At 37.3% G+C, this 24,339-nt stretch overlaps 1 protein-coding gene across 1 annotated transcript in view; it reads right to left on the bottom strand.

Moving 5' to 3' along the window:
• The window catches only part of LOC116992255 (protein furry homolog), an 89,663-nt gene that overhangs the window by 50,480 nt on the left and 14,844 nt on the right, over window positions 1–24,339 (bottom strand). Inside the window, exon 2 of the mRNA XM_033051713.1 lies at window positions 10,006–10,205. Coding sequence (XP_032907604.1) covers window positions 10,006–10,205 — 200 coding nt within the window. The remainder of the gene's footprint in view (window positions 1–10,005; window positions 10,206–24,339) is intronic.

Below are 24,339 nucleotides of genomic sequence, written 5' to 3'. Positions count from 1 at the left end.
TAAAAACCCATTTTTTGTTGTTGTTGTTTCTGCCCCCCCCCCCCCCCCCAAAAGCATGAAAAGCATGGTGAAAGGATATTTTCACACAATTTTTAACTTTTGCACCGCACACTAAAAAGCAGCCAGACATACTCTACTGAGAGCTCTGCTCTGCTGGGGTGGAAGACTCACCTAACAGAAAGAATGGTCTTTTTCATGTAAAATGGAGTAGACATAGAACACATTCAACTACTGTGCTACAATCTATGTAAAATGCATGTAAGAACAATCTTAAGAGACCAAAAACCGCAAGTGTAATTCTTTCTTCTCATGATGAATCACCCCTCTCCCAAATGAACATCTCTGTCTTACATACTTTTCAGCAGGAAGAGCATTGTTGTTTGTAGGAAAAGGTCTGCTCCCAAGCATGCCAGTAACTTTTTTTGGCCTTGATTATTTTGTACATACAAAACCCAGGAAAATGCAGCACTGTCAATCCTGCACTCGTGTGATGGGTAACCCATGTCCTCCACTCCAGCTGTGTGCTCCTGCCTCCTCTCTCCCAGAATGCATCCTGCTTTTACATCTGTTTAGCCCTTTCAAAATTGGATATGGAACACTATATGGTCCCATTAAAAGCTCTTGTATGGAAAATAGCTCTGAACTTCTCAGGAAGTGTTTTTTGTTGCTTATATACCTTATTACTATATGGAAATTCCCATCACCACCCCAAGGAGTCTAATTAACTTATACCTAAGCAATTAAGAGGGCAGAGATTTTTGACTGAAAAGGATAATCTGTTTACTCTGATAGTCTCCCAACTGTCTCCCACCTGCAAGTTCTATGAAACAGGCAAATTAGTGTCCTGTTTTCATTAACCATCCTTTGCAAGTCAGCAGGTCCTCATGCATAAACACATAAATTGCCTGTTCGGTGGTTGACAACAGAATCTTTGACTTCTCTTAGCATCAATTAGATGCTAGACACTTCTTTTAAGAAACTGTGTCAGTGACCACGATACACAGAGAGTAAAATAAGATGAAATTCCAAGCATACAGCAACTGGAAATTCTAAAGACAAACATAATAAAAAAGATATGACAATACAGCTTCAAGGAAAAACCACAACTTTGCACAAGACAAAATTACAGAATGTTAACAAAACCTGTGATGGACTTCATTTAACAGTTGCAAATTGAGTAAAAAAGCAATGCTAATTATGCATAGTACATCATCTGGTGGAAATAAGCATATTTCAAGTGGCCATGAAATATATGTAAAAATATGCTACATCTCGGAAAGAAAATTATTTAACAAGCTCAAGTTAAAAACCTACTTGTCATTACAGTTAATGTGCAAAAATAATGAAAGGCGCATGTTCAAAAGACAAGCTCAGTATTACCGAATCTCTCCTTTCCTCACGTAATTGCTTTGGGGATTTTTTTGTAACAGTTCCTGTTTTGTTCATGTGAAAAACGATGTGCATGTATGCTGCTGTATATTAAAAAACCCAGGAAACTATCAGTTCAGCTTCAAATACACATTTTCAATCCCTGGCTTTGACTCTTTGGCACCCTCGTCATGTACTGTTTTGATTCAATAATAGACTGTGCCATCACATCAGGTATTGCAGGCTAATTTTTGTCTGATTGCCACATTCTCTGCAAAAGGCATCTTTTACCTAGGCTGTCTACCAAGGAAACTAAAATGTGGACACATAAATTTTGATTATACAAATGTTTAGTCTGAAGTAACTGGTATGCCATTAAAAAATGGCCATACAGGCCAAAAAAATACCAAAATGATTTTCAGAAGTAATATTCCGTGGAAGTAAATTTCAAGCATCCAGAAGAAAGAAGCAAACCCATTGAACTATAGATTGTTATTGGATGCACAGTACAAAAATTACATTCCTGAAACAACAAGAATGTATAAAAAACTCAAAGAAAACAACTCCCAACAAACAAACCCAATTTTCTTCAACTCACCTTTAGCAAGCAACCCAAGAACTCTACCATTCTCACCTGAACAGTACAAAATTTCCCAGATATTCCCTCAACTGTTGGCAATAAACTATTACAAAAGTTAAATGCTGTTACAGTTATGCAGGCAACAGCAAAAAAACCCCAGAAAACCAAACCAAACCAAACCAAAAACCAACCAACCAAACAAAACAAAACAATCCCCCAAACCAACCCAAACAAAAAAAACCCGCAACAAATCAAAACAACAAACCTACTACTCTCACAGTTTCTATTTTCCATTGCAAAGTAAGATGATTTTAGGTAGAAAGTAAAACATTTCTTTTACTACCATATTTTAAGCCCAATAAATCTGACAACTACTAGTGGACAAGTTCTGAAATAAATATTTTAAAGACATGTAAAACCTGAAGGAAATATTTCAAATGCATGCTTTTGTGAAGCCTGTACGTTGAAAAGAGTACTAAGGATAACTTTATAGAGATTTGAGGTACACTCTAGTACAAGTGAGAAAGGAAATTTTTTGGCTGTTTTCAGAGCTCATTTTAATAGAAATGCCTTTTTGAAATTGTAACTTAATGAACACATCAAAATCCTCTGTCTATTAGGATCCTCCTGGTTAGTACTATAACACTGTCCCTTAGTTTTCCCTGATTTTATTTATTCCAACACTACAATGTATAGAAAAAGAGGTAGATTTTACAACCTGTAAGTATGATAAATTTTAGAAGACCATCTGTAGACAAAATGTGGGCACTTAATGTTGACACTGTAAGTCCATCACAGCCCTGTGTTAGCAGACTGTGTGATTCTAACCTAAAATATTTCAATATAAGAATATAAAATTTTATTGATTGGAATCTAATTTGCTAGGGCAGGGAATGTATAGGGTCGTAGTCAGGAGTGGTGTCATAGGATGGATGAAGTATGAGAGTCCAAGATCTTTCACTTATGAGCCTTTGGACTGGAATAAGCATGATTCTCTAAAAAAAATCTTTGATACAGTGATTTCCATGTAACAATAAGAATGATAGATGATAGAGATGAAAACTTCCAAGTCTATGTTAAGACCTTTGCATGAAACTACTATTCAAGGTATTGTTTCAACTGTTTATTGAAGTTTTTAAAGGTTTTTTAGCTATGTGACCTGGCTTACGGGGGGCAGGGCTGTGGGAGCAGGAGACTAGTCCTGTTGTGGCAGGGACTGATGGCTCCAAAACATGGGAATGAGCCCTGGCCTATGGGCAGGTGTGGGAGAGACTCAGAGGAGGCCATTAAGGCTTATTAGTGCCCTTAGGGCCCTGACCACTGGTTACCCACTCAGAATAATGTGACCTAATTCAATAAAGCCTATGGGAAACCCTTATCAGTTGATTTGAATAAATTTAGGGTTGTAATTGCAGGGCTGCTCCAAGCACAGTAGAGATCTCTGCAAACCGGAACCACATTCTCTCATGATCCAAACAATCAGGGGTAATAAAGGACAGCAAATGACCCTGCCCTTGGTGTGCTGTCTGACGTCCACTACTGCTTCAACATCAAGTAGATACTTATTGTCACCAACTGTGCACCTGTTTTCACAGAACAGAAAAACAGATGGGGAAAGTGTATTTTTAAAGTGACCTTGAGAATTACTGCCAGTAGTTTTCTTTAAAATTCTGTTACTTGGAGCTCTCTTGGCTATGTGTCTATTTAAAAGGCTGTAACTGTGCCATATGAGAGGTGTTCCCAGGTGATTTGATCTGAAACCTTTTCTTCCTGGTTACTGGTACTGATTTGACAGACTTTCAAGGAGGAAGCCAGATGCCCTTGCAGAGCAAATGTAAACCTTCACTGTTCTTTTGCTACAAATATGTTGGCCCTAGAAGCCATAGCTTCCACACCTATTGCATGCCCAGCTGGTGAAACAATTGGGTGGAAAAATTGGGTGGATCTCCAATTTAGGAAGGTAGTTATGTGAAGTATTTCGAGTTTTCTCATATTTGTCATGCCACCAGATAGGCAGGGTCAAATATGGTATAATTAAAGCTGTCTGATGTATAAATGGTGTCATGCCAGAATCAGTCCCAGAAAAGAGCACTTAAATTAAGCAGTACCTCACTGACTTCAAATGTAACTGTGAAAGCATGCAAAGGATGAAGCTGTTGTGAAGCTATGGGAAGATACCTCTTTACTGAATTGCTACTTATCTGGCAAGAATGCTACCAAGTGTATGCTTGATTTTCTTCTGTCCTTCATGATGGCATACCAGTGATGAGATTGGCCTGAAATTACTGTAGTAGGTCTTTCATTTTCTGGAGAGTGGTAAGAGCACCCAGATATATGGATATATTTCCCTGAAACTTAAATGACACAAAAATGTGATTAAGGGCATATGGTAGGTTCTCTGCTTTCCTTCTGCTGGAGAAAAGAACACACTGGCTGAGCTTGGACTTCGTTATCACTGGACTATACTTGAAAAGGCAGTGAACTCCCAAGGAAAGCTGATTAGTGAAGGAGGGGAGAGATGACTGAACCATTGTTCTGCTTAACTGATTCTTGAAACAGATAAATTAGCTGCTGGAAAATCTGAGTAAAAGGAAACAGAAATGAGGAGAGAGTCGACACTGAAACTAAACTCAGAATCATAGAATCATGGAATGGTATGGGTTGGAAGGACTTTAAAGATCATTAAACTCCAACCCTCCTGGCATGGGCAGGGACACCTTACCCTAGATTTCTCTATTCTGGTCTTGAATACTTCCAGGGATTCAGCACTTACAGCCTCTCTGGGCAACAAGAAGTCCTTAGATGGGGCTAGATGTTAAATAAAATGCTAAGACCAGCTACTAGTCTAAAAAGTTGACCCAGGATCCAGCCAATGACTTTAAGGAAAGGAACTCTGCTGAGCTGACACTTTCTGGGAGGACTAGGAAACAGATCCTTTCCTGAGGTGAATGACTGTTCTTGGGGCTCCAGACTGTCCTCCAATTGACAGACATAAATTTACACATTCAATTAACATATGCACTGTCACAGATCTGTGGGGCTCCCTACAATGAAAGGATCATACATGTTCAGGTTACATATTGAGTACCTAAAGTAATATGTTGTGGAGATGTTTCCCTTTCTTATGAAGAGGTGAGAGAACAGTCCTCAGCACAGTATAATAAAGTGAGGCAGAATTTCATAAAGAAGTATCTTCAGAGACAATTATTGAAAGAATAATTACGAATAATTATTCTTAATGACCTACACATTATTTGTTGCAACTAGGTCTATAAATGCTACTATAATAATATTTATTTCTATAATTTAAATGCTAAATAAATAAATAATAAATACAGTATGAGACATTAGTTACAGAGTTATGGTATTATGGATGATGAGGTCCGTAGAGCTGGGATTGACTACTCACAAAATTTTGAGTAGCACAAACACTCGTGGAATAAAAGAATTAGATTAATGATAAGTGGCATAATCCTTCAGTGACACAGAGGTGGATGGGGACAGATGACACGGGAAGCAAGCATGCTTGTAGCATTTATACAGGAAAGGTCCTAGGGAGATAGGTTTTGTATGAGAAAAGATAACAGAATTTTCAATATATATTTGCAAAAAGATATTCAAATAAAGTTGTGCAATTGTGAATTTGTCTGGGCATACATATACTGGGTGAATAGCTAGAACAGAGCAAGGCAGCTCGCATTTCCTCTTTTCCAGGAAATTACTTGTCCCTTACAGTAACTACTATCTATTCACTGTGAACAAACAGGGGTCCAAAGTCCCTGTACATGCCAAACTATTAATGAGGACTTCAAATATAAAATATGTGCAATAGTAATGTGCTCCAATACAGGTGACAACCAAGGAGTTGTCACCTTGTGTGATGCAGCTGAAGTTTTAGTCCATGTAAACCAGAAAATTCTACATTACAGCTGTGGGATAAAACTGCTTGGAATTATCATAGCCTACATAAATCTTACTAGTTATCACAGTCCTCTGAAAACAAAAAACCTACTTCCTTTTCTTCCTTTTCCCCATTCTTAGCATATTCTTCTCTTGCCTAGAGAAAGTAAAACCTAGACTGAAGCTAATCAGAAACCAGTCCCATTATATCTATTTGTTGGTCAGTCTCTGCACTTTCCATTATTCTTTCCTTTTTTTCAAAGTTGTCTGAACCATCTGCTAGGTTGTTATCACCAGCCCTGTCTTGAAATAGATCTCTACTTTAATGTCTTCAAGCTTCTAATGAAATGGGCGTAATAAAGACACTAGTATCAACCACATCAGTCCTTTCAGCGTTTTTTCCTAATGGTGAGATGAAACCTGCTGAATAAAAGGAAAGAGCTACATGCAGAATACATGAATATGCTTATAGTCCCAATCCTATAATGAGTAAATTCTGTCCCTGACTTCAGTATTCAGAGAGATCCTGAATTTAGACAAGCTCACTAAAAGAAGATGCTTGCAGGAGAAGAGCATAATGAAAGTTTACCAACAGCTAAATTAACCATTAACAACTGTCAATGCCTGTAGCTCCCTATGTTTTATCAATGTCTACAGCTGTGTGTAAGTACTGCTGAAAGCCGTATTTAAAGATTAGCCTGCTCTGTATGCACAGGATGAATTATTACCCAAAGTGATAATCAACAGTCCTAAAAAAGGAAAACTGTTTTCTGGGCTTCCTCTTTACAGAGCTATGAAACATATTCTTTCATTTGAACTGGTAAGAATATTTCCCTCACTTCCTCTTTCTAGCTTCATTTCAAGGTCACCTCTACTTGAAAAAAATCAGCAGTAATAAAATATCAAATTGTGTTTATATGTGAAGCAATGCAGAGAAGATTTAGAATAAAAATTGATAAAAATTAATATTAATTAAATGAGCTGTGAAAAAAGGTCTGCGGGATAAAATCTTTAATATTTGTTACAAATAAGAACAAATTATCTACAGAAAAGAACCAAGAAATTGTTAAAGATTATCAAGGAAAAATTATTTACATTTCATTTATGGGAATTTAATTTTATAAACTGGACAATCCACTTCAATCAAGTCTGCCATCAAATACTTTGAAATAATACAATTTGACAATCTGGGTACAGTAGTTAATCATTAAAAATTAGCCACATGATTGTGAACTTCAAATTACTGAATTATTATTTTATAAATAAGAGATCCTAAAAATGGGAAAAACTGACCTGAATAAAATAGTCTGCAGACAAAGTTAAAAAACGTCAAATCTGGAAACAAAAGTTTTCCGTTTTGACTTGTTAAAGACATAGCAGTGGATAGTTGACATTATATTCATGTCTAGGAAATATATTAACTGGGAAGTGTGTTTTTTATGATGATCACTGCCAGATCCAGTAACCAAAATTTCAAATTATAATCAGTTGCCAGCCAAGGCAGCAGAAGTAGGTGACATTGCCCTCTGCTTTCTCTCCCACTGGAATATTGCTATCCCAGATGAAGCTTCATGGAAGGGGTGCGGTTTGCTCTGTCCTTCACTGACACCCTAGAAGACAGCAAAGATTTCTAGTCCTTTCTAGCATCTGCAACTCATGGTGTGACACAAACACGGTTTTCCAACACAGTTGTCAGAACACTTAATTTACACTTCGGCTCTGTGTGCATCAGAAAAGAAAGAAACCTATATATCACATGGGCATAGAGAGCCCAACAAAACGGAGAGAAATGATAAATAGAAAAATGATAATGATAAATAGATAAATAGAATGATAAATAGAAAATATAAGCAGGCAGAATAGGTGCATGAAAAGAATAATCTAGGTAAAAAAGGTGTCAGTAAGTATTTAATTTAACCATAGTAACTTCAGGGCTTCACTGTGAGTTAGACTATGCAATAAAAGAGATGCAAAGGCAACAATATTATAAACAGATAATTTTATCTTCTCTAGAAGATATCCCAAATATTCCTCACTCATTATAAAATTAAACTGTCATATCTTGTAATGACTTGGAGAAATCAAACTAGAAACATCTCAGTGTTGAGCACTGTGCAAGTTTGACTTTCTTTGAAGTGCACTTGAGTTTAATTAGAACATAAACTTCAAAGAGTTCACCATCTGACTACCTATTGTGAAAACAGGCCAAAAGGCTTTTCACCATCAATTTATAAACTTCATCTCCCAAATCCCTGGGACTTCGTGGTCACATTTCTAATCAGTAGAGTAAAATGTGGGAACAAATCTGCTAAACATCCAGCTGCTACATCACAAAAAGGGTAGACTTAAATTCTTAGCTGTTATTCGAGAATAATTTTTGCCATTTTCCCTTGTCACTTCTTTCATTACAACTTAATTATTTCAAGATCATTTTGACTGCATGTCTACAGAATCCTGCTGACTCATTGGTCACAACCAGCCTCAAATAGCAGCATGCCATGACTTGTAAGTTTTATTAGTACTAATGAGATGTGAGTATGTAATTGAATTATTGTTAGTGTCTCATGGTCAGACCCCTGTAAAAAATACATTCTGAAAATGATGACAAGAAGGTGACATTCCAGTCTGTTGTAATATTTCTACATTCTACATTTACCAAATAAATGTCCAGAATTTACCAAATAAAATTCCATTGAACCAGAATAAGATCAACATTCAGATAATAATAGTTTCAAGTGAAAAAACCCAACATATTACCACACAGCAACTTAAAACCATTTTAACACAAGGTGAAATGGGAATAAATCCATGCCTGAAATCTTATATGAAAATGCAGAGGTTCATGTTTAATACTAACAAATTTGCTGCAAGGAAATTGTGTATTCAGTACTGGTTGTCATGCTGTTTTCCTGATCTTGTCAAGTAATTTTATGCACATTCTGTTTTAAAATTTTAAAGATGTTCTCTGAGCATCACATGAAGACTGGATGGTAATAAATAGTTGCTGGTATTTTATTTTTTAAAAGAACCTACACTATGACTGTCAATTTATTCTACTTTTTGTGATTTGGAGGGAACTCATCAAAGAAGAAAAAAATGGATTTTTTTCATAATATTCTTTACTGTAAGCTTTTTTTGGTGTTACTTCCAAATTATGTAAGATAGTTCTGTCATCTTGCATCTAAGCTAATGTTTCAGAAGAAAGCCTGGTAAAACTTTCCAAGCATCAAATGCTTTTGAATCTAAATCAAAGCTAAACAGATGCCATCAGAACAAAGAAAATTTTAATTCTGCTCTTCAAAATATCCTGAATATGGGGAACCAAACTAAGTATTCTACATTGGACTTTATAACAAAAACGTTCTAAGATTTTGTTAAAATTCTCTTATTGTACAGAAGTAGAGATTTCAGTCGGGTTTTTTGCCTCATCAGAACTAAAATATAAATTATAGAAATATTCTACCTTAATCAAAATAACAAGAACATATATAAAATGTAATCTCAAGTTAAATGAGCAGAGTCCTGGAAGTTCAGTTACATAAGTCAAATTGTAACAGACATACTTGCATGCTAAATTTGCCTAAAAATACAAATAACAATGGCTCTCTCACTGTGCAAGACCTTGTAATGTAACTCCTTTTTCAAGTTGCTGCATGCTTTTCCTATCTGAAAAATAGGTGCCATAGTCCTCTGTTAGACTATGAAATCTACTACTGTCAGAAATAAAAGAGAGGCCAGCAGTGGTAGCCATTTCCATGTTTTGGGTGAAAACCTGTAATGTTCAAAAATACTATTTTTATCATATTTCATTATTTTCTAATACATCTTGACTCAAGTGACTGCTCTCCCAGCTGTGAAATCTATGCTGGCTGACACCTCTTCTGCCTCTCAATCCCATTAGCACGTGCCCATATTGCAAACAGAAATTAAATATTAATTCCTTTTCATGTCACCCCTTTGGCATATCTTGCATACCTCTGCCCTCTCCCACAACATTCTAATTGCCATAGCAGCATATCTTACACTTTGGGAAACACTATCAAACTCCAACGCAGATTGCAGCAAAATATTCTTCACTGCAGAGTAAGCAAGCCTGTTTTTTAAAAGAAGCACAGTATATATATATATATAAATGCATGGAATTTCTTTGTACTCACGAGAGGCTCTGCCATGATGATGCGAATCTTGCGTTCAGCCAGAGTAGTGAAGTTAACAAACAAGCTCTTCAGGACATATTCTCCTGGTTTACTGTCGGGGTCAATGCTGATGGGTAGCATGGCTGGAGGTCCTTTTTCTCTCTGTGTACCAGAAACCGGAGGGACAGGTGGCTTGATATATCCGTTACCAACTGGAGAAGCTGAAAGGGAGAAGAGACACATTCACTTCTGGGTAATTCAACATGGTTTAACTTTCATAGAGCACCTCAACAGCTCACTACACTGCCAAAGCAAAATTGGAGACTAACTGCTAATCAAAGAAATATATAATACATTGATATAACTCCCATGGAACCATAGGTAAAATACACATTACCTAACTGGAAGAAGAAATCAAAGACCAAATCTTTTATGCTAAAATTGAGTGGTGTTTACTATGCTGTGCATACTCAATCCTCTTTTTTTTTTTTTTTACATGGTAAGACTTGCTGACACCTAACTGAAAAACATCCTCAGTTTTTATCTTTTGCATGCAAGTCAGACCTGTAACTCAGTTGCCAAGTAGCAGAAATTTATTCTTAATTGCTATTCAAACTTTAACCTTTTTGCAAGGTTTAGCCTTGCAAAAGTTAGGAGTCTGGTCTTTTGACTATGCTGATTTGTAAAGGGTCTTATTCTTCCTGTAATCTATACTGAGATCCATCAAGAATGACTCAAGAAACAACATACTTGTTACCAGTCTAAATCTTACATGAAGAGTCAGACATGGAATGTTTTCCATGGCCAAAAAGTACAGTAATTTCACAAGTATAAGCTGCACCCTTTTGACTAAAATTTTGGTCTGAACCTGGAAGTGTAGCTTATACTCCAGAGTGGCCAATATATGAACGAAGTTCAGAAATTTGCCAACCCGGAAGTGCGAGCCCACAGCAGCCCTGAGTCAAGTCGGAGTCCGCTGGGGTCCGGGGGCGGCAGGGTAGCACTGAGTGGCAGCTGCCTGGCCCCAGCGGTGCCAGGGCAGCCCCGCGCCAAGCGGCAGCCAGCCAGCCCTGGTGGTGGGGCAGCGCCAAGCCGAGCCCACACGGCCCCGGTGGTGGTGGGGCAGCACCGAGTCGAGTTCGCCCAGCCCTGAGTCGAGCCAGTAAACCCACAATCCCGTGATTCTGTTACTAATTGGCAACTTTGTGAAAGTTGCACACGGATCCTCACTGCGAATGAAAGTGTGGCTAATAATCTGGTGTGGCTTATATATGGACAAAGAACAAAAAGTTGCCGACACCCGGACATGCGGCTTATACTAATGAAATTACTAATTACACATTAGCTTTCCTGAAGGTACCAAACCCTACAGTTTCATCTGGCACTTTTGAGATTACACCTGGTGTGTTTCGTTCAGTTTTGTGCTCTCCCATACAAGAATGACATTGCTCTTCTGAAGCAAGGCCAAGAGAGGACCATAAAGATGGTCAGGGGTTTGCTAGATTAGTAAAGGCTGAGAGTGCTGGACTCTTTAGCACTCTTTAGCTACCTAATCGAGTATTGCAAAGATGCCGAGGAACTAGATTCTTCTTTGAGCTGAGGATGACAGAACAAGAGGCAACAGACACTAGTCTGAATGTGGGAAATTTCTATTAGATATATAGAAATAATTTCCACTGTAAGAGGGTGATCAAACATGGATACATGTTGTCCAGATATACAGCAGAAACTCCACTTTTGGAGACACTTGAAAGTTGACCAGACAAGGTCGTGAGAAACATTCCCTAACTCATGAGCAACCTGGGGTTGGACTAATCATCCACTAGGGTGATCTACCACCAATCTAAATTATCCTGTGATTGAATTCCCCATAATGAGTATCAAGATATTGTATGCTAGACTGAACTCTACTTGCTGTTTTTCTGTGAATGAAGGAAAAATAGATGGAAGCACTTCAAATGCTACCATTTTACACATAAAATTTACAACCCCAAATCCTCAGGGCTCAGCTCTTATTGGCAATGAAAGTCATGTTTGGTTTTCAGGGAGGTACTGGTAGCACCCTCTCTCTGTTAGTTTTGCCAGCGACTTTAAAAACAGCAAATTCAGAAACACTGGCAAGACCAGCCATTATCCACTCTGAATGTAATAAAAGTGTCGCAATGCCCATGAGTGCTACTGGTGATTGGGACAGAGATGCTTTAATGCAATACAAACCATGGAAACACTGTGAACTAAAACCATTACAGCACTTCCCTATAGCACTGCACTCCAGAGTGTTACATTTTATGTCTCATCCAAGTTGCAAAGAAAGAAAGAAAGAGAGAAAGAAAAATGAACTACAATGATGGTTGTCTCACATCTAACACCTTTAGTCTGTTCCTTTGAGGAACAGAATTGCAAGTGTTACTGAAATTAATTGTCAATTATTAGTGATATATGATTGTTTTAAGGATAAATTAGATTTTTGATCCTTCCTGTGGACTTTAAGACTTCATTGCTGAACAGAAAAAAATAAAAATTTAAAAGAAGAAACTTTATGGTTTGAGAGTATTTAAATCAGAACTCAAAGTTACACACTGAAAAACAAAAAGGATCTGCTAGAGAAAAGAGAACGTTTTCCTTTAGAAAAATCAGTTTAGAATTTCCTATATGACAATAATAGAAGACAAAAATGCTCCTCTTCATGTAGCTATTATTCTGCAAGCATAACAAAGCTATACTTTTCTTTGAAAATAACCCCTCACTGGCGAGGTGCAGCATCACTCTTCAGCACAGCAGCAGCACTTCTCCCACTGCAACAGATGTTTCCTGCTAGATTTGTTTCCTGCAGTTTCACTTGATTTTTGAGGGCAAAAGCATTATAATGGAATCTTCCTGGCATTAGGACTCTTTGCATAATACAAAGTATATAAAACAGCCCTACATTTATATTACATAAAATTGTTCTAAAAATGCACTTTTGTTCTCAATAATAATCTACTTCAAAGTACTGAAAAAAGTGCCACCAGAGAAGAGTGTAAATGCTACTGCTCTTCTGTCATCACCTAGGCTCTCTTAAAACTTAAACATGAAGACAGTGGGATGCAAAGGATCAGATGCAAATTTTTATGGGCTATCAAATACACCCAGCAACGGAAATCTCTCCACAAATAGTTTTAGGATGGAGTCAGACAATATTTTTACAATTAGGAATATATTTGCCAAATGTGTGGTTTTGACCGGTTCACATCTACCCATGAAATCATCTTGATCTCCAAGTGCTCAGTCAGGAGAATTTTTTGGCAAGCAGGATTGAAGGGAGGCAGGCAGGTCGTGTGTGAGAGCAGGTACGCTCCATGTCCTGGTCAAATTAAGTTTAAAAAGCCTTAGCCATGCTACCTGGGAGCTGCCACCCTAATCTTCAATCACCGTAGCATTCAGCCAGGATTCTGAGACTGGAATTTAAATCCACATAGTCATTGTTAGCAGGAAGCCTTTTAACAATGATTCTGTTACGTCTGTGACACAGGCGGATTTAAATTTTTTTTCAGACATCTAACTGAAAAATCACATATTTGCACACTGTAATAGTGGAATGTAATTGTCTGTGAGATTTGCCAGTGCAGCAAAAAGTTTTATTCTAGTTCTTCTCGGAAATAAAGAACTTTTCAGCCTTACCCCAAATACAGAAAAAAAGCACATCCTGGGGGTTAACATCTATCATTACTACAGCAATTACAGCAGTTAAGAGAAATGACTGACATATGACATTGATTTAGTTCAATTTTTTAAAATACCATTTTGTAGCTGTTAACTCCATTTAAGCATCTTTAGTCCAAAAGCTAACACTGCCAATACTCTGAAGGTCTGGGGTTGATCATGAACTATTATATTTAGGTTTGGCTTTCTAAGGCATCTTTCCAGCTTCATTAGCTCCAGCATTTGCATATGTTTGATATTTGCATTGCAAAAATCTGGCCCAGTGACAAGACTGTCACTGATACCTATACTGATAACACATGAGCTCTAACAGAATATGGCTTTTATGCCTAGACCGACAGCCTTATAAAGATCACAAAAAAAAAGTTGCCTCTGAGACATAAAATTAGAAATCAAGAACTCAAAATTTAAGAAGTAGTTGCATTCAAGTCATCCCTGGTTGGTCCCTTTGTGTTGACACATTATAATGGGAACCTTAGAAACAGCAATAAAAAAGATGTGCTCAGTTTTGTCATCTACACCAGTGAAACACTCCCTCATAATTTTAATATGAGAAATCACCATGTATAGCTTTTGTGGGTTCATGCAGTTCATGCAGAAGATATATGGAGGGAGGTAGGTGGAAGGAAGGAGTTATACTTAATTTGAGACACTGATTTCCTTAACAAATTTAGTTTTTTCTGCCTGATTTCAAAATAGTAAATGTTATACAAAGAGAAGTACCAGAAGTGACCACAGAAGCATTTAGTTTGAATGTCTACATATTGTAAGGTATTACACAAGTACTGAATTAAGCTAAACCCTTTACCTAGAGAAAAGTAGCTCATCCCCAAAGAGAATGAATGGTGATGCACATGGAGGAGACCATGGTAACCCTGGTGCCCAAGGACTCTGCCATAGCAGAGAATCTACAGATCAAGTTTAGAAAGTTGTATACTTAAAGCTCCTGTATTATGAAAATCTGTAACAAAGTTTAACCATGCTAGATCAACTATAAAATGTCTGTACCATTTGGGGGTGTAATTCTGTCTGAAGCATCTTTTCTTGTTTCTAACATGGTCCTTTATTTTTCTACTAAATGTGCAATAAGCTGTATTTCAAATTATACTCTTATCCCACAGAGCATTTTCGTTTAGCGCAGGCTATAACCATATTATTTTCTCAATTTTATGTATTTTTAAAATAATTAAAGACAAGGAATAAATATGGAAGTATCAGTGAAATATCACACATGGTTGTCACCACAACCATACCCTACAGCTACAGAAAGGCCTCCTGACGTAAAATCACTGCTAGATTTTTCCATGTATTGATCATTTCCCTGATCAGAAAAACAGCTGTAAAAAAGCATAGTAGTTCTAGTGCAACACACGATCAAAAGCTGATACTGGGGATGAGTACATTAAATTAAATGATCATAAGAGAGTCCCTGCTACGATCTGCACTGAAGGTATTTTTCTTAGAGCTGCAAGATTAATCAAAACAACTGAACGATCATAATGCACAAGCCAAGAATCTGTGCTACACTGAATATAACTTCAGCCATACAGTTACTGAATTTTCAGTATCTTTAAGCAGAAAAGCAGAGGTTGCATTTTTTTAGTAAACTGTGTCAAATTTACACTTTAGCAACAATGAACAAACCAGTAAGACAAACGCAAACATCTATTTACAGTATTTTCATACCTACCGAGCCCCTTTATAAAGCCGATCACGCTGGATTTTCTCCAACATGCTACTGTAATATCCATGAGCCTGTGAATACCTGAAATGTTCCACTCCTTCAGTTAGAAAAGTTAGAATCCTTTTCTAACTAAAATTGAAAGATAAATTAGTTGTTTCATAATCCTGTTTCACACTTCCTCACTGCTTGTGAGGAAGACATTTCCTCCAGTTTCTTGGTATTGTTTCTCAATAGACAAATGCTGAAGACCTGCAATGTGTGAGCTAGAGCAGGCCTGCAGATCAGCTCAGCCTTTCCATAACCAAAGGGGTAATTTTTAGCTTCAGCATATGATGATGACCACTCACAGAGTGGCTGCACGTCTATATTTATCCACAAGTACATACTATGCTGACAGATTAGTGAAACTACTTCAGGCACTCCAAGAACATGAGACAGGATAATGGAGTTCGACAAAAACAAACCACACATATCAAACACATGTATTATCATACAATCCAAGCTAAAAGCAATTAGCATAGAAATGTGAAGCACAGTGACAACACAGGATGGGTTTTTGTTTTGTAACTGAAGTCTTTTGGCCAAAAGTACATACAGTCTAAATGCCTTACGATAACGCCAACTCAATATCTCTTCTTTTCCCATGCCAAGAAACAGTGAGGAACCACATATCCTTAAGAATAACTGTACATTTGCTGCAGTCTTGAAAAATTTGCTTTGCTTTAAAAGAGTAATTATAATATTAAAAGGAAAATATTAAATAAAGCATGAAGAATTTAATTTACAAGGTTGCCACAAAAGGTTGTTTTTTCACCTTTTGAAGGAGAACTTTCCAAATTTATTCAAGTTTGATAGACAGAGAATAAAAAAAAGAAACTTTTGCTGAAAGAAACAAACTAAAGCAGATCCATTTTTATCTTGGTGAAATAAATTGCAAGATTCCCAAGGAAAATCTTATTCCAGTGTGTTAGTAAGATGCACCAATAGCACTATTTTAATGTAAACATTATTTTCATAATTAATTTGCGTGTGTCCAGTTCTGAGCCCCTCAGTTTAGGAAGGACGTTGAGATTCTTGAGTGAATCTAGAGAAGTAAACAAGGCTGGTGAGTGGATTGGAACACAAGCCCTGTGAGGAACGGCTGAGGGTGCTGGGATTGTTTAGTCTGGAGAAAAGGAGACTCAGAGGTGACCTTAGCACTCTCCACAACTTCCTGAAAGGTGGCTGTGGTCAGCTGGGGGGTGTGACTATTCTCCCACACAGCAACTGACAGAATGAGAGGACACAGTCCTAAGCTGCACCAAGGGAAATTTAGGTTGGATGTTAGAAAGAAGTTCTTCATCAAAAGAGTGACTGGGCAATGGAATCGTTGGCCCAGGAAGGTGCTGGAGTCACCGTCCCTGGATGTATTTAAAAAAGGACTGGATGTGGCACTCAGTGCCTTGGTTTAGTTGATGAGGAGGTGTCAGGTCATAGGTTAGACTTGATGATCTTAAAGGTCTTTTCCAACCTAGTTCATTCTGTGATGCTGTGAAATCTCAGTAAACATGTATTCTAAAACTCCAGACTCTCAAGACTGTCTAAAACTGTTCAGGCAACTACTGGAGAAGACAATCAGTCATTTTGTACAGTTGCTCGACACAAGAACATGACATGAAATTATCCCAACTCATCCTGACATTCAAAAGCCTGTTTAACCCAAATACAGGATTCTTCAGGAAGAGTTTCTTTCGTTGACCAATTACATAGACAGTCTGTGATGCAACAAAGATAAAACCCAAACAATTACATGCAAAACAAAAGTCTGGAAATCCTTATGCCAGAGCAAGTACTAGTCTAGAAGATAAAATAGAGAAGAGACAATAGGTTCAGCAGGGAAAAGTACAACAGAAATTCAAGATTCTGGAGCAAAACAGTTCATCTGGAAAACAAGTCTAAAGAGAACAGATTTGGGAGGATATCCAATAAAGTGTTGAGATGACCTCAGATCTACAAAATGGATATCCTCAAATACTTGATTATGCTGAAACTATAAGGGAGAAAAGGCTAATTTATACATCTCAGATTCCTTAATTTCTTTAAAGAGACATGCCTCAGGAGATTCATTTCTGTAAACCGGCATGGGGAAGAGAAAGGAAGATAGCTTCCATGATAAAGGCACTCCAGGACTTGGTTACTGATTTACCCAAGATAAGATCAATATTTTAAATTATTTCTGACTGAGTACTTAGCGAAAAAATGCTATTGCCAGGTTTAGATATGATTATTCCACTCCCTTCACAGTACTTGTGGAGCTACAAAAGACCAGTTCCAAATCCTGTAGACTTGGTTAGGCAATTTTTGTCCAAACCTCCTATTCCTTTCACTGTAATAAGAGAATTCACAAATTTCATGTGAACTCAAGGAACAGCAAAGACAGAAAACAGGAGACAAATTAATTATTACATCCACTAAGAAGTGGTAGAATTGCCAACAATGTGTAAGCTTTGGCCAATCCAACTACTTTACCCAAGGAAAAGGAGGCTTGAACGTTGTATGTGTGTGTGTGTCTGTGTGTGCACATGTTTGCCATTCTTGAATTTATTTTCAGTATCTTATTAAAAAAAAGCCTGAAACAGACCATGTGGTATTCTCAGTGACACTGAACATCTTGGGACATAAGGCTAATTCCTTGTAGCAAACTCATTCAGCCCTTCCCTCAATCCAAGAGTGGACAACAATTTGCAGAAATGAAGTCTAAGAACCTGCCCCAGATGTGATCATTTTTTAACAATCAGATCTAATCCTCCACAGGATAGAAACAAAATGCAATCTGGAAATAAATATATGGTCACTCAGTAGGCCTTATGGATGCTAAAATAGCACTTGTGGGAAATGCTCTTCTCTGCACATCTACAAAGAGTACATACATTCATTCCACTCAGAGATGCTTATGAAGCAGCCATCTTCTGTGATGGACCCCACCAGGAAATGTTTAATATAGATCCCTTTTCCCAAACTCGGGGAAACATTAAAACAGTCCTTACATGACTGTAAGATATAGACAGGTCTTATTTGAGATTGATCTGGTGAAGTGCCTGTTAGCTTTGAAGCCAAAGGTTCTTGTTTAACCTAGAACCTTGGAAAGAATAAAACTCTTGGTTTGGCTTTATTAGCCTCTAGCAACCTTCTGGTCCAGTTGATGGCAGGTAAGTGTTAAGCTTTGTAATCCTCAGAGGAGTACTGCAATTCCCTGCAAGAGAGGGGTAATTGATGTGAGAGCCTGTAGAGGAAAGCAGTGAGTGGAACACATTTTCTTCCCTTGCATGTGCAGAGGATTCAAGAACGATGACTACCAAAACAAATAAACAAACAGGAAATCCTGTCACATGTGTCCATTGACTTTTTAAGGGTCTTTTCACTGACTTGGATAAGTATCCTGTTAAATATAGACTTTCCCCTCTCTTTCTCCTAACTGGCAGGTCAGGGGGTTGAGCAGCTTAACAGAGCTCTCTAGGTTCTTATCTCAGATTCTTGCAAGACATGTGAGTGAGGCAGGAAAGCAATTCTCCTTCCCTCTCATTCTCTTTGCTCACCATCTATTTTTCTGCTTCTTTTTCTTTAAATCATTTTCTTGTTTACATATACCACTGTGCTGGAGATAAGTGGGAATGTATACATGTAACACAAAGATTTTTGACTGCACCAATTCTAGAAATTGCTTGGTTTATTATGAGATTAAAGACTGAAAACACTAAATGACATGGAAAATCTTGCGGAAAATCTAAAATTTTCACATTTGTGTGTTTTATTTAGGGGTGACTTCTCACTAAAGGAAATACCTTTCTTGCTTCTGATAGGACCCAAATCAAACAAAAATACTTCTCAGTTTCTGTGTTTTATATGGTATTGACATGCTGCCTCTTTGAAGGCTGACTTGAGAATAACAATATACTTTCAAAAGATTTCAAAATCTTGGTATCTTTTCTACGTAACTTCACAAGGTTGTTTTTTACCTTTTCCAGTTATTCAAACAGAAAAAAAAAACCTCCAAAGAAGGGTGAAAAGATATTTTCAGAGGAGTAATTGTTGGGTTTATTTCTAAAAAAATTAAAACAGAGACAAGGTTTATTTCTGAAGCGACACTAGAATTTCCTTGAGCTCAAACAGAACTTAAAAAGAATTTGATTTTTGAATAAAGACATTCATACTCTTTTACACTTTTTTCAGGTACTAGGGCAAAGAGGCTAAGCTCCACTTTGGTTTTGTTGGAGAAGAAAATAGTCTCCTATGAGATTTTCAGACAGACATTTTGTTGCATTTGCTTTCCTTTTCAGAGACAAGGAGATGAAGATATTCCTGTCATTTTGTGGCTGATGGGTGTTAGCAGAAGAATTATTTTTAGGGAACTTGGGAAAAGGCCAAGGAAGTACAAGGCTAAAAGAGTCAAAAGAGAAGGAATTGTTAATTCCAGAAGAGGGACTGACTCACAAGCAGGGAGGATGTGAACTATATCTTCTTTCCCTATTGCGCAGATTTCGGTCAGGGTAGAGTTAATTTACTTTTCCTTTTCTACTTAAATGTTCTGTAATACAACTGAGAGTCTGGATAAAATAGAATTTTGAAAATATATTTAAACCATTTATTTTTTACCAGAGAGAGACATTAAATGCCTGCATCTCAGTCCTCTTCCAATTTCAGTAGCTACCTCAGATGTTAGAATTGGAACCATCCCTGAATTTTTGTTGTCTGTTCACACTTGCTCTTCCAAACTACTGGCATGTTGGATCATGCTGTTAAAAACTCCTTTCACTGGAATGAAACAGCATATTGCTTGTGGATGACGTGTCTTCTGTGCAATGTACACATGTGTATGAAAACCTGAGTGTTGTGATGCAAACAAGCAGTACTTTATTACCAATGTCTAAGGGTTGGTTTCCTCCAGCTTTGTTTATTTCATTCCACAATAAAGATGTCATGTCTAGTTATGTTTCAAAGTGTAGTACTACTAAGGAAAATTTTTAAAACTATACTTGCTTTCTTATATCTTCTGGTGCACTTCATCTACTATATGGGTGCCTTTTAGGGAAAGTTACAAATTTAGCCACCCACCAACCAAATATCAAACTTGATCTAGCCATCCAGACTCTGGGCAAATTGAGACCGACATTTCTAGGTGATCCATCAAACCTTTCTTAGATCCTTATCTTAAGACAGAATAAATCACTTTCTAGAGGTGCCTATCATTCATTCAGTGACTACTGAAAGAGAACTGGCAATGAAGATACCCAAAGTTATTAAGTGATGATTCTCACTCTTAAATCTGTAGACTCTTCAAGAGCACCTTGTACAGATTAAACTGCACTGTGGTGCATTTTAGCTGCTGCTGGCTCAAATTCTGGTCCTTGCTTGTGTGGGTGGAAAATGGCACAACACCAGCAGTAAACCAAGCCACAAGCTGGATCTGTGGACTGGCAAGTTAAACCATCACAAACCAAGAATTTCACAAAATTTTGAGAAGCTTTCTGTGATGACACCCTAGGTGGGACTTTTCTGAATAAAGAGTAACATGAGAGAGACTTCAATTCAAGTTTCCCTCTACAGTGGAGCACACAAAGTAATATTTATACAAAGAAAAATTTTGCAGCCAAAATCTGGATTAATATTTGCTATCAATCCCCTACTGTATGTCTGATTGAATCACTACTATCATTACTTAACACTGACAGCAGCAGCACACTCATAACATTTTCTATCTTCCATATTCAGTGCTACCTGGCCTCTTTGCTTACAGCCATCTTTTATTAGCCACAGACCATTGTGATGCCATTGTATCTAATGACCCTTTATTACATACATTAGCAATTCTTTGAAAGTGGGTTCATTTACTCCTTAGCCACAAACCTAAATGCAAATGCAAATACAAATGTTTGCTGCTTTGGTAGACTGTGGCTTCAGGATATAAATACTTTTTATGGTGACTGAAATACAAGATAATGTATTCTACCATCCACATGAGCTCAGTTAAGGCTTCTGAAAATTTGGCTCGAGTGCAGCTGCCCACTGAGAAATTTTCACTTGAAAAGCTAAGTGGAGTGCATGGAATTTAGTTGCTGTCCCAGGGACCTTCTGCATGACCAGTCAGTTGCAAATTCCTAATGCAACATGGACAGGGCATTGCTCTCATGCTGGGCCATGACTGAAAACTCCTTCCATGCATTGAAATGTCTAAATGTTTTGGAATGCCATAATTTTGTTATGAAATTTAGAGAGGAACAGGCACCTATAGAGATGAACTCTGTGTAATTTAATTACAAAAATAAAGAAAGAATCCTAGGGTTCACATAGGATTTTTCAAATAAACAGCTTAAACTCTGGAAAAACATAGTAATTAATTAGGAAAACCAAGAGCCTGATGAAATCTGAAAACAATAAAAATATGTTTTTTATAGTATATTCAAAGAGAAAATCAGTATTCCTGAGGGTTGAGACAAAATCAATGTTGTATCAGATTTTCTCAAGTGTGAGCAAGGGCAATCCAGGCAAACCACAGCACAGCTGGCTTGAGACTCATCCTGGAGTAGCTGCATTTGATTAATAAAGAACCAAAGTATGATAATACAATGTCATAACCATAGGTTTATGGAAAATAAATTTTATTAAATTAACCATATCTTTTTATGATATTATAAATTTGGTTAGCAAGGCTGAAAGTGTAGTCCTACATTTCTGCTTGGCAATTGGATTGATATTTTACCAAACTGTAAAATCAACATTTATAACCAATATAGATTAAAAGATAGGTAACATCTATGAACTAAGGAAGAATCATACTGTAATGAATGTACTTCTAGTGGTTCTGTACTATTTATCATTACTGTAAATGACATAAAAGAAAAACTTCCCTATAAAGTTTACAAGCAAAATAAAAATTAAAAGTGGCAGACAGAAAAAATAGTAAAAAAAGAGTCTTTCTACTCTGAATACCATTTGAAACTTAAATGAGCAAATAATACATGAGATATTAATTTTAACCTATGGAGGATTGCATAGCCAGAAACAAGGCCACACAGACAGAAGGCAGCTTTCTCTTCCTGGGAAACACTGATGATGAAAAAAGGCCTGAGACCAGGATGACTAATATGTTGGAAACAGGCAGCTATTCTTGTGACCTGAAGAGCTATGGAGAGCCTTTTCAAGCAGTATGAAAAAAAGCAAAAGCAGGAAAGCCCTACTGTTTCATTGTCAGGGGCTCTGCCACCACTGCTGGATGCCCAGTCCTGCGCTGGTGTCTGCAGCTTGAGAAAAGGCAATGGTGAAGCAGAGAACATTCGGGAAAGGTGAAAAATAACCCACACTGCAAAAGTTGCCTTGAAGTTTAGTTTAGTTGGATCATGAGAAAGTGACATCATCATATCCTCTGATGGCAGAAATTTGCACTTATTGTTCCTACAATGGCATCTATTTGCAAAACTTATTTAATGGAACCACTTACCACCAAATGCCTTTTATAGACAGCACAGACACTCAAAGCAGCTCATCTGAACTGTACCCCCCAACCTCTTCACTAGCTATCCAGAAAACCAGGCTTGATTGTGTAAGATTTAAAATATAAATAGTAAGGATCCCTGAAAAGTAGATGAGATGATTTCTGTGCCCATTAAGCATGAATATCAGGAATAGAAATTTGCTAAGAGACAGCATTTTGTTCATTAACATCCAATGTCTGGAATTTTAGACTAGACAAATGTATTAAAGAAGTTAAACACAAAGAGAGGAAAATTAACTGCCAGAATGCTATTAAGTCTGGTGCTGATTCTTCCATTACTGTGAATTTTAAATTAAGATTTTTTTAAGATGTGCTTTGTCTCAAACAGAAATTAATTCAGAGAAGCCATAAAGCCTGTTCTATGCAGAGCACAGATTGGATGACACAATGTTTTTTCTGATTGTATAATTTATGACTTGTTGAATATATTAGTAGAAAACATAGTTCTGAGAACAATCTCTCATTGATAAAGCTAGGATACAGATGTTATAAGAAGGATTCTTCTTTCTCTAATCATGATAACATCAAGAAGCAGAAGTCTGAATTCCTATCAGTACTTGATTTCTCTTTGTACATCCAGGTACAAATATAAATTGTATGATCAGGGTATCAAAGTTGCGACTCCTAAAGGGGCAGGAGAGCTCAGAAGAAAAACACACATTTCTAGCATTAAGCAAATAGGCCAGAATTGTTCTGTTAGAAACCTCTAATTTTCACTGTAGAAGGACATTAAAACCAGAAGAATACTGACCTAAAAAGGCACAAATGATTTTGCTAATAGGTATGCAACCAGAGAATTCAAAGTGAAGAGTGCAGGCAATTTTGCCAACACTGCTCCATGACCTGTGATCTTACCATAAATTCCATTACTTACAAGCATCAGATGTTGTTATGGGACATCACTTCGCATCAAAAACAATGACAAGCTATATTAGCATAATGGGTTATTATTCCCAGATCCATGTGATCAGTACTCCATGGCAACCCAACGATAATGAACGCCTTTGTCAGTAAGAATGTAGAAAACTATACAAAGCATGAACCTCAGGCACCTGAAATGGTACATAAGGCTGTTAACACATTAAGAATTTAAACACCAGCACTGACACTTCTTTCTGGATATACAAGGAAATTTTCCCCACGTTGTCAGCCAATCATTGCCTTGGTGGGGACGTGGCATTTCCAAGACGCTTCTTCTCAGGTCTTACCAATTGGGAAAGCTGAGTGCTTAAAATCAGCCTGTGGAACTGAAGCCATAAAAAAATTACCCAAATGGTGAATCACTTGGATAAATCTAGGTAAAACTTGCTGGTAAATTTACTGGGTAAAGTAGCATCTCAGAAGATGATCCACAACAGACAACACTGCCTTAGATACATTCCCACAGCGACCTCACATTATTGGGTCACCTCAAACGTTCAAAGCAGAACACAGAAGCAGC

Source organism: Catharus ustulatus, chromosome 2 (assembly GCF_009819885.2).
Source record: "Catharus ustulatus isolate bCatUst1 chromosome 2, bCatUst1.pri.v2, whole genome shotgun sequence".
NCBI classification, from domain to species: Eukaryota; Metazoa; Chordata; class Aves; order Passeriformes; family Turdidae; genus Catharus; species Catharus ustulatus.
The sequence above is the reverse complement of the archived record's forward strand: the minus strand, read 5'-3'. Positions and strand labels throughout refer to the sequence as shown.